We start from the raw sequence: 12,594 nt of genomic DNA on the forward strand, positions 1-12,594 counted from the left end.
AAGTTAAATAATGTATAATTTACTTTAATCCCAAGATTGAAATTCAGATACTCACCTTGCTTCAGGGTCGTGAAAACTTTTGACATTTAAAAGGATTCAGTATTTTTTTTAAAATGAACAATAATGACAACACCACAATTACTTATTTAATATTCAGTGGTGTACTCATGATCCTTTTAAACCAATGCATTCCTTGATGTGGTATGATAAATAGTTCCTTCTTATTTGCTACACAAACTTCTCAAAAATTGCTGAATTGACAAATGTGCAAAAAAATTCCCAGCATGCAACAAAATAATGGAAACTGATCATGTGACATTATGAATTTAATGTTCATGAAAGTTCATGAACTTATACATTATTGTAAAAGGTAATAAACCTAAGTATTATGTATAATGAATGAATATTTCATGTTCATGAAAGTTCATGAACTGTTCATGAATTAAGTTTGCTAAAGATGTTTTGTTCATGAACCACCTCAAATATATTCATGAACTTTTCATGAATAATTGTTCATGAACACACTTTATGAACAGATCATGAGCAATTCATGAACACTTCATGAATGCTCATGAACTGTTTATGAACTTTTCATGAAAGTACATGAACTCACGAACATTATCTCGAATAGGCCGCTCTTGATGAAATAATGCACAGAGGGGCACCTGGGGTCTTCCTCCCCCATTAAAGCTGTGTAGAAGGCCTCTACCAAGAAATCATGTACCCATTTTTTGTCAGGTGGGCGAAGCCATCTTACTGTTGCTTTATTGTTATTGAAAAAAAAGGCTTTTATATAGTATTAGGTTTCTTTTTTGCTATATTTGTATAGCCATACATATCAAATTATTAACCCCTATCATGATGCACACAATTTATTCTGCCTTTGCGACCATGCAGTCTGACCATGATCTGCACTGTTCGCCATTCAGTCAGTATCTTTTTTTTATGCACCCCTTTTAACAATTAATGGTACTGTCCATTTAAAAAATGCAAGACAAGACAAATTCATTATAGAAATTTAGCAGGGTAAGGGTTAAACAGTAGTTACCGCGCTTGTTTCCTTATAAGGTATGAAGGTCTTCATGTTGTACCTGATGATATTTTGTCCAGCATCACAAAATAATATATTTAAGGAAGTTTCTTCATTATGACTGGACAAAAGCAATATTATAGACTAAATTATATAGATTATGTGCTATTTTATCGTAAGATATTGTAAAGCATTTAAACCAGTGCTATTTATGTAGACAAAGTATCATAAAGATTATGTTTTTATATTTCTTATATCCATCCTCCTGCATTATTATATTTTGAGCAAATACCAACGGAAAAATCTCTAGCTTGATACGTGCTCTAAATTCAGATGAACATTTTCAGCTTCATGCTACCAGATAATGAAATTTGGGTCTTTATTTTATCTTGTTTTTTAATGAAAAAATTTCACCTTTACCTGATCAAAATACAGTTTATGAACAGACTTCAAGAGAAGTTACATATATTGAAATTTCATGGGTGAATTGAAAATATTGTGCTTTAAATAAAATTAGTATAATTTCAATGTGAAAAACTTTAATCAGTCTGGAAGAATATATATAAAATATTGTAATGATTTCGTCTGAAGTTAAATATTTTGCATATTTTGCACATATTACATCTCAGATGTTCACTTCAGTAAAAAGTTCATAATAATGATATTAAGGTAATTATGTTCATATTTTTTATTAGAGAATGTGACAGTCAGTGTCCAGATGTATCAAAAGAGAGGAGTTTTTGTATACATCTTGTCTTAATTTATATTTCCACATAGGCTATATATGAATTACTAATAGCTTTGGCTATATATGTAATTATTTCAAGCCAAAAAATCTAGAAAGACTAATATAAAGATACATAATTATATTATATCAGGGCAAGTAATTCTGCACAGACTATATTATTAGGTAAAGACAAACAATTCTATATGATACAGTAAAAACTTTCCCTATAAACTGGTATAAAATATTATGTAACGACTATTTTTTGTCTCTTGTCAATCACCAGGACTTCCAGGTATCAAAGATTCTGTGAAACATTTACTTCAGAAAGTATCCTAGTTATACATCTTCATATTTTGTAATACCTTGTGTTATTTTTTTTTTCAATTTCAAAGTAATGGTTGCCTTTGTCTTTTTTTTTTGGCTAGGTATAATTTGAGGTTTAGGACTTAAACATGGATTATGTAAATGACATGTAAAGCATGATACTTTACAACTTAAGCTGCACTGCCAAACTTACTTTTTAAATTCTTTTCATGTTTTCTTTGATGTATCCATTGCATAATATCAAATGTTATGTAGCCTTATGGTGAATGGCAGCATACAGAACACAGAACCTTTTCATGAAAACCATTTTGTATGATAAAATACCTGAGAGTTCCCAAGAGATTTCAATAAAAGCTTGCAAATTCAATAAATCTGTAGTTTTTTTTTTAGTGATTGCTGACAATTACTAACTTGGCAGCACAAACATACATTATTCTGTTATCAGTATGTGAGCTATTTGCGGGTGTTTTCTCAATGGTTTGCCACCTACACATCTGCCCTGTACAGCCTTGTAAAATATAGTTTGCTCATGGTTTTTCAGGATGAGAGAATGTTTATGGTTGCATTAAAAAAGGGGTTATGTTTTACAAAGAATTTTGATTTACTAAACAGGCCTTATATAATACACTCTGTTTTTTAAAAAAGCAAAAGGAAGTAGCACTAAAAGAGTAGCACTAAATGATTTAAGTGTATTCTCACTTAGGCAAAAGGCAGTAGCACTAAATGATTTAATTGTTATAATTCTTACGTAAGCGAAAGAGTTTTGCTTTATTCCATTAGAGTAGACACCTTTGCAAAAGGCATTTATAAATGGTTCTGCTTTATTCCATTTAGGTCTCTCAAGCTAAAGGCAGTAGCAATAAATGATTTAATTGTATTCTCACTGAAGCAAAAGGCTGAAGCACTAAAGAGTTTTGCTTCATTCCATTCAAGTCTCACTGGCAAAAGGCAAAAACACTAAATGGTTTTTGATGCTTTCTCTGTTAGACAAAAGGCAGTAGCACCAAATTGCTCTTTAGAGCAGCACCCAGATATTGTAACTATTCCTTTGTATTGGCTTTTTTCAAAATAAAAGAGGCTTTAAATAGCTCATATGATATCATTCATTGAAACCATTTGGCAAAGTGCATTACCTCTACATATTTCTTTGAAGTTATTTTGGCAATGTGCAGTTGCACATTGCAGATTTGACAGTTATCATTTGAAGTTCTATTGGCAAATTTCAATAGTGCTACAGTAGTACCATGCATTAAGACCACACCAAAATTAAAGACTACCTCATTGTTCAGACAACTTTTCTCCAGAGCATACTACAAAGTTCTTAACATTTTCATGGTTGCAAATCCACCTGGTATTTGCTGACACTACTTTCTTTGGTCCCAAATAAACCTATAACTCACATAATAACTTTTCACACCTTTTTGTCTATCATGTCTGAGGTAATTAAGAAGAATTAAATAAGACGCGCAACTTCTAACAGTATAGAGTTGTAGTCAGCACTGTTTTGCAAACTTCAGTAGCACCAGGCAGTTCTTAATTACTTTGTGTAAGCCACACTATTTGGCAAACTCTATTATTTTTCAGCTGCACCAATCAGTCCTCACAGTATTTCGTTGCAGTCTACATTGTTTTTGCAAACTTCAGTTGCACCAATCAGTCCTCGCAGTATTTCATTGTAGTCTACATTGTTTTTGCAAACCTCATTTGAACCAATCAGTCCTCGCAGTATTTCGTTGTAGTCTACATTGTTTTTGCAAACTTCAGTTGCACCAATCAGTCCTAACAGTATTTTGTTGTAGTCTACATTGTTTTTGCAAACTTCACTTGCACCAGTCAGTTTCGTTGTAGTCCACATTGTTTTTGCAAAGTTCGGTTGCACCAATCAGTCCTAACAGTATTTCTTTGTAGTCTACATTGTTTTTATACACTCTAAGGGACGTATTACGTTATGATCCCAGTGTCTGTCCGTCCGTTAGCAATTTCGTGTCTGCTCTGTAACTCTTGAACCTCTTGAAGGATTTCAAAGAAACATGACACAAATGTTCACCACATTGAGATGACGTGCAGAGCGCATGTTTTGGATGTTTTTTCAAGGTCAAGGTCACACTTAGGGTTCAAAGGTCATATGACTTTGTTTCGTGTCCGCTCTGTAACTCTTGAGCTGCTTGAAGGATTTTAAAGAAACTTGGCACAAATGTTCACCACAGTGAGATGACATGCAGAGCGCATGTTTTGAATGGCTTGCTTCAAGGTCAAGGTCACACTTAGGGTTCAAAGGTCATATGACCTTGTTTCGTGTCCTCTCTGTAACTCATGAGATGCTTGAAGGATTTTAAAGAAACTTGGCACAAATGTTTGCAGAGCGCATGTTTTTGATGGCTCGCTTCAAGGTCAAGGTCACACTTAGGGGTCAAAGCTTCGGGCCTATATTTCTCCGTATTGTGGTGCTCTTGTTGCAAACTTCGGTTGCACCAATCAGTCCTAACAGTATTTCATTATAGTCTACACCATCTGGCAAACTTCAGTAGTACCAAGCAGTTCTAACAGTGTATTGTTGTAGTATTCACCATCTGGCAAACCTTAGTAGCACCAAACAGTTCAGAAAGTAGCAGTTGTTCCATTGTCCATGATCTGTGTCACCAAAATCTCATGCATCAAGTGAGGAATCATTACAAAACTTTGTCTGGACCATCCATGTATGCATGGACCTCCCTCAAGTTAAAAGATAATTGTGATTCAAGTATAGCTGCCAGCTCAGAGTCCCCTCTGATCTGCAAATGATTATCCAGGCAGGTTGACAGCATTATTGTCCTTTGATCTCCTAATGATGACCCAGCCAGGTTGACAGCATTGAAAATTAAATGAGTTATTCATGAAATGCTGATGAATTAATCTGTGAATAAGTTAATGAACTATTAATGAAGTGAAAATGGGAATTTATCCAGATCATGATCAAAGTTATAAAATCAAAGGAATATGATTTTATTTTGATTAATGTACATTTTAATGTTTATGAAAGTCCTTGAATTGTCCATGAATTAAGTTGTATAGTTCATGAACTACCTCAGAATTGTTCATGAACTTTTCCTGAATTATTGCTCATGAACTGCTGAATTGACTGCTTTCAGCCATTGCCCTGTAAATCTTGTGATTCAGACAGGCTGACAGCAGTGTCACGGCATAAGCCATTTCTCTCATAAACAATAATCATAAAAAAAAATGCAAAAATTTATAGAGGAATGCAATTATTTTTTCTCTAATCTAATTTCTTTCATCAAGTACAAAAAGCATGCATGCACACAACATCTGTAAGACATCTTCTTTTCACAGGATAGCTGTCAAGTATAATGTAGAATTGTAAGGTGAATTAATTTTGGGGATATGCGAGTCTATATCTGTTCTAAAATTGTATTTGCATTTGCTCAAGTAAATACACTTAAATGAAATATTAGCAATGGACTATTTTTTTCTCCCCGCTTATAAGATTTATTCTCTTTCAACTTATGTAATTGAAATTCAGTGTATAGGGGATTGTAAGGCTTGAATAAGATGCACTGTTATATCTTTTATGGAGGTTTTAATAAGTCTTTTTAATGATGTTGATTTTGAACAAAATTGGGTATAATGAAAACTTAACTTCAGTAAATTTATATCTGAAACCAAATACTTGTCAGCGTAATCGGTATAAAAGCTTGACAAATAAAAAGTGACCGTGGAGGGGACTAGGGGTAAAAAAATTAACCATCGGTATACTTCACTTACAAAGAAAACAATAAAATTGGCTTTCTTTTAAAAACAAAACAAAAACAGTTTGGTTGTGCTACAGTCATTTTAGTTTCAGCCCAAAATATAGGAAGAGATTTTTGACATATTTTTGTAGGCTGGAGAATACTTGATATGAGCCACGTCATGAGAAAATCAACATAGTGGGTTTGCGACCAGCATGGATCCAGACCAGCCTGAGCATCCACGCAGTCTGGCCAGGATCCATGCTGTTCGCTAATGGTTTCTCTAATTGCAGTAGGCTTTAAAAGCGAACAGCATGGATCCTGACCAGACTGCGGGGATGCACAGGCTGGTCTGGATCCATGCTGGTAGCAAACCCACTATGTTGGTTTTCTCATGGCACGGCTCATATGAGCATACATCCTCTGTTGCAAATTCAAAACAACTATTTTGAATATTAAAGGATTTTAATGGCTTTAGTTATAATGTGGCTGCTACATTTTCATTTTTATTTCACATATTTGTCATAAATTTGAATAGTTGATTTACATAGTAAAAATATTATTTAATTAATTCCTTTTTTTATTACCTCCCTTTATGGATCAGCCAGTATAATATTTTGATGAGCAACATTGAAAGTACTGCTTTTCCAACCATGTAATTCAGCATATTCTCTATTTGGACAGTTGCTTTATCAGTTTTTAACATGAATTTTAGCAATACCTCTATAAAAATAACATAGTTCACTTTTTAATAACCAAAAAGGTGATGCAAAAAATACTTTGTGTACAATGTGTTATGGCTAGTTTACATGAATTTTGGTCTTAATGTGTCCAAAAAGTGAGTCTCAGCTGTAAATTTGTACTTGATCCCATCTTGACTGTGGTTGGAATCTTTGAACAAAATATTGCACAGGTGTTTAAGATTTGATGTAATGTTTTAATATGTTTTGTTAAGTACTTTAAAATCCTATTATTCCTAATCTATCTATAACTCCTTGAACGTGTGTGTAATGTCATGATGTTTTGACATACGATAGATCCCTTGTGCCTGAGGTATTATTGTAATTCTTTAATCCCTAATTTCAATCATATTGAAATAATCAGTTTCCATTCTTAACTTTCCTTTTATTTAATTAAGTAGTTTTTTTGATCTTGAAAATAAATATTTTTTGTGAAAGTAAAAGTAACATGATAAGTTTACATGTATATTATATTTCTTTAAAACTTGGCCTGTATTTCATCGGTTATTTTAACTCCTACTTTTTAGCGACATTAAGTCAGAGATTACAAAAATGGGTTCAAATATGTTTTTATTTGATTTGGTCTTTCTTACCTGGGGTAATATGAACTGAATCCCGCTGTGACGTTACGCTTAATTTTGAGGGTAAGGAGGGTTAATGTTAATGTCTATCGAAAATATATTGGCTACTACTTAGTTTATCAAAATGATATTATTTTCATTACACATATCTTTGTAGAGTAGGAAATCTTATAATCCCATAAATTAATGGACTATCGAGTTTGGCAGAGAAATATTTACTTTAGGTGTTGTTATATGGTAATATCTGTATGAAAACAGTGTCAAAATGACTTCTCCCTCAGTGCGTTTGAACGTCTAAATCTTGTCTGAAATGAGAGAAAATCTCGAGTAGATAAGTAGTCGTTTCATTTGAAATTAAAAAAAAAAACATTATGTAGTTTTGCCAGGAAAGTCAAAACTTGTTTATTCAGTTGGCCCAGTAAATTCTTTCGATGCAATAAATCATATATTTACCATTTGAGAAAAGCTTTTTAAAGGCAGTCAGTCCGATTTTATTCAAGTAATAAATTTTTTTACATCTTAGCATATACACTTATTTATATTCAATGAGCGCTAAATACTGATATGTTAGATTTTTTAAAATATGACTTTTGTTCTGACCGACAAAACAAGAAAGACATTTTTCAGTAGAAGTATTGATAAACATACTTTGCATAAGGAATATAAATGAGCCACGCCATGGGAAAATCAGCATAGTGGGTTTGCGATCAGCATGGATCCAGACCAGCCTGCGCATCCGCGCAGTCTGGTCAGGATCCATGCTGTTCGCTTTCAAAGCCTATTGCAATTAGAGAAACTGTTAGTGAACAGGATGGATCCTGACCAGACTGCGCGGATGCGCAGGCTGGTCTGGATCCATGCTGGTCGCAAACCCACTATGTTGGTTTTCTCATGGCACAGCTCAAATATCGATGAAACAGTCATATTACATATATCAAAAACTTGCATTGACAGCAATATATGTTCAGCATAAATTAATATGAAATGTAAGTTTGTAAAATCATTATTACCTTCCTTTTGCTGAGCATGGTTAGATTGGAAACTGATTTTGAAATGGTTCATTTTGCTGAAATATTACCATATCTATCAAATGCAAATGTAAAACAATCATGAGTATATTGTCCAGCAGTGTTGCGAAATGTCAGTCTTGTTGCATCTCTTGTTGAATGACGTTATGGCCCCGGCTTTAATATTGTCATGCTTTTGCAAGGAACGCACACATATATAAAATGATGTGTTAACAGTGAATGTGTGCAAGAATCTCTGTGTTAACACATGTTTACTCTCAGGTTAAAACACTCATGTATTTTACAGAAGTTTAGAAGATTTTCCAACTTCAAAGCAAATTTGTTTACAATTTTTCACCATTCTGGTAAACGGACACTACTCCGAGGGCCACAGTTGTCTAGGTTAAAAACTAGCATTATGCAGCATCAGAAAAGTTTTGGTATGTTAGAAAAAATGTCTTCTAGAACTGCTTGTTAACTTCAAAACATAATTAATTCTCTTATTTATCTACACACTTGCAAAAACAAGAATTCGATGGAGATTTATTAAATTGAAATGTATTTAAAAGGAATTCATACAAAAGTCCTTGAACTAACTAATGAATTAGTTCTGACCTAAAAATTCCTTTTTTACAGTGTTCAATAATCGTTATGTAAATAATAATTAACAAAGCAAAGAAGGCTACGAAGAGGTTACAAGGATAAGCACTCGTTTTTTTTTTTAATTTTTGCAACTTGTGTCTTTGAATAAATATATTTAATCTTTCACAATGAAAAGAATTTAATAAGTTATATATGATTATGTGAGGTCAGCAACAAAATTTAAAGTGGTTCACGTGTTAAATCAACATATTGTTGAATGCCGACTGAGTGTCCAGTCTAGACTTAACAAAATAAATACGACATAAAGGCCAGCAGATAAAATGATTTAAAGTCTTCAAATTCTTTTTTGTTCATAATTAAGCCATTGCAATTTGTTTTATTGTTATCGTTAAAAAATGAACTGCATTTCTATCTTTATTAAGTACTTCTTTAGTTCACCTGAACCTAACATTCTCCATGAGCTGTTAGTATTAGACCTTACCCTGCTAACTTGTCCATCTTTCAGTTTGGACAGTACCGTTAACTGTTAAAAGGGGTGCTTACCAAAAATATACTGACTGAATGGTGACCGGTGTAGATTATGATCAGACTGCATAGATATGCAGGCTGATCATGATCTACACTGGTCACAATGGCAGAATTAGTCATGTCCAGCATGAAGACAGATTAGTATATAGATGGTCTTGCATCCATCTTCTTATGAATCCTGGTCAGAGTAGTCATAAATGAGGTTGATACATAATTGGTCATCTGGGATCAAAAATTTTTTAAAGTCACTAGGTTGAAAGAAAATCTTATTAACAGTTCAAGATCAGTTATAACATGTTTTGGTTAGGGAAAACAACATAGTGATGTAAAATTATGTTAAAATAAATGACTTTGATAGACAGAACCTATATATTGACTGTCGGGTACTCCTTTGAAGTGTGACCTTAACCTTGTCATAAAGAACATTGGTACTCAGATGAGTAAATTTGGCTTGTCATGATCCTATTGCATATGTATAATAATGTTTTTGCTCCTGTCTCATTTTTACTTTGATATGTTCTCTTACTACAAAGGTCTTGTTATGTAATGATTGATGGATGTCTCCAAACTTGTTTCATGGATCTGTCTTGGTATTAACCTTTAGCCTGCTGCCGGCAAGTGGGTTTGCCTTTGCGACCAGTGCAGACCAAGATCAGCCTGCACATCCGTGCAGGCTGATCATGGTCTGCACTGTTCGCTATTCGGTCAGTAAATTTCAGTGAACATCCCTTTGAATAATAAGTGGTACTGCTCAAATTGAATGATGGACCAGTCCATTTTAGAAATTTAGCAGGGTAAGGGTTAAAGAGGTTTGATCAGAAGTTTCCTAGTAGAGACCACACTCAAGTTGATTCCAGTTTGTTCTGCATGATTCAGTTAAGAGGATATTAGAATTAAAAGTAGAAAAATCTGTAAAAATCTTCTATGCTTGATGGGGATGTTCACCAAATTTGGTCAGAAACATCACTGCATGAATCTGTTTCAGATCTGTTAAAATGGTTCCACTTGGCTACTGTGAGTTAAGGGAACCAGAGATAAATATAGAGACCACAAATCTTAGAAGTATTTTCAAGAACCTTTTGGTGGTTGTTCAACAAACTAAGATTAAAGAAGCATCTGTGGATTAAATGAATTATGAAAAAGGATTTGAGTGCTGCTGTGAGAAAACCAACATTTGGGCTTTGCGACCACTATGGATCCAGATCGGCCTGCACATACGTATAGTCTAATGTGGATCCGCACTCTTTGCTTATCAGTTGCAATTTTGGCAAGGTGCTGAAATTGATAAAGGAGCAGGATGGATGTCAGGATAAACATACAGTATGGTTGTGCACTTATCTGGATTCTTGCTGTTTGCATTAGGTTTAACTTTCTCATGGCAGTGCTCAATTATGAAATAATACAGGAAGACTTGAGGCAATATCTGACACCAAAACAGACATTGCTTTGCCATAGAGAATTCAATAATATTTGTTGATGGAAATGTTTTTCAGGCTGTTGGATGTGATGGTGTGGTTGGGTCAGGACTGAAGAATGACCACTGTGGAGTGTGTGGAGGGGATAATGAGTCATGTCGCATCATAGCTGGCATATATACACGTAGGAATCTCAAATATGGCTATAACCAGATCACCAGAATTCCAGCCGGGTCATGTCATGTGAACATAACAGAACTTTCCCGGAGCAGGAACTATCTAGGTATATATAGATTTTGAAAGCCCATGGCATATTCTTATAGATAATTATTGTCACTTTCACACTTGTAGGTGAAAATATGGCATGTAACACTTGATCACATTTTAGGTGTATAGTCCTTAATCTGTTTAGCATAGGCGGATTTGCCAAATATGGTGTCATGACTTACAATAATCAGAAATATCTGTACTATACCTACAAGAACATTATTAAGGTCATTGTAAGATGTCAAATGAAAAAAGTCTAAAATGTACCTTTAGCTAATCAAAAATAGCAGAATCTGATGTCTATTGTAACATTTCTTGGATTTACTTTAACATTTCTTCAATCTTGCCATTTTAATTTGTTTAAAAAACATGGCTGCCTGGGGAGCTTAGGTTTACTGTGTATGACAATAATATTATGGAAATCTTTAAAAATCTTCTCTTGTGAAAGTGATGGTTTGAATTCAAAATCATTTCACACAAATATTACATTGGTGACCTCCTACTAAATTCCTTCAAGCTCCCACAGACGTTACCCCCACCCCAATCATTCCATACTCCGACTTGTGTTTCTTGATATAAATTGTCATTTTATATCATTCATCCCCCATCTGCCCACATTACCCCCTCCCCACACAAAAAAAGAAACGAGGAAAAACAAAACAAGGAAAAAAGTTTATTATACCCCTGCTAACGATGTTGGGGTTGGGGGAGATATATAGGAGTGAGCTTGTTGGTCGGTCAGTCTGTCTGTCGGTCTGTTGGTTTTCAATGGTTTCTGGACAATTACTCGTGAAAGGCTTGACAGATTTAAATAAATTTTGGTACACAGGTGTAATTTCATAAAACACAGGTCAAGTTCAACTTTGGCTGCAAACCACCAATTTTTTACGTAGTTATGGCCCCTTTCCAACTTAAAATTTGCCAAACTTCTGTGACAAGGTCATATTGTTGGGGTATTATTCGTCACTACTGTGACAGTTCTAGTTTATACAGTCTCATAGTATCAGGCCAGACACTAGCTTTATTTCAAGATAAATTCCTTATGTAACCCTGTACTAGAAGTGTCAAAACTGTAAAAATCAGGCCATCTCGGTATGTAACCCTCTACTAAAAGGGTCAAAACTGTAAAAATCAGGCCATCTCGGTATGTAACCCTCTACTAAAAGTGTCAAAACTGTAAAAATCAGGCCATCTCGGTATGTCACCCTCTACTAAAAGGGTCAAAACTGTAAAAATCAGGCCATCTCGGTATGTCACCCTCTACTAAAAGTGTCAAAACTGTAAAAATCAGGCCATCTCGGTATGTAACCCTCTACTAAAAGTGTCAAAACTGTAAAAATCAGGCCATCTCGGTATGTCACCCTCTACTAAAAGGGTCAAAACTGTAAAAATCAGGCCATCTCGGTATGTCACCCTCTACTAAAAGTGTCTAAACTGTAAAAATCAGGCCATCTCGGTATGTAACCCTCTACTAAAAGTGTCTAAACTGTAAAAATCAGGCCATCTCGGTATGTCACCCTCTACTAAAAGTGTCTAAACTGTAAAAATCAGGCCATCTCGGTATGTAACCCTCTACTAAAAGTGTCTAAACTGTAAAAATCAGGCCATCTCGGTATGTAACCCTCTACTAGAAGTGTCTAAACT

General features: G+C 34.3%; 1 protein-coding gene across 7 annotated transcripts in view; it reads left to right on the forward strand.

Moving 5' to 3' along the window:
- Positions 1-12,594, forward strand: part of LOC123522952 (ADAMTS-like protein 4) — a 142,694-nt gene that overhangs the window by 96,556 nt on the left and 33,544 nt on the right. For all 7 annotated transcript variants that reach the window (XM_045300489.2, XM_053549471.1, XM_045300490.2 and 4 more), the window contains one exon: positions 10,762-10,966. In XM_045300489.2, coding sequence (XP_045156424.2) covers positions 10,762-10,966 — 205 coding nt within the window. The remainder of the gene's footprint in view (positions 1-10,761; positions 10,967-12,594) is intronic.

This window comes from Mercenaria mercenaria, chromosome 8 (assembly GCF_021730395.1).
Source record: "Mercenaria mercenaria strain notata chromosome 8, MADL_Memer_1, whole genome shotgun sequence".
NCBI lineage: Eukaryota > Metazoa > Mollusca > Bivalvia > Venerida > Veneridae > Mercenaria > Mercenaria mercenaria.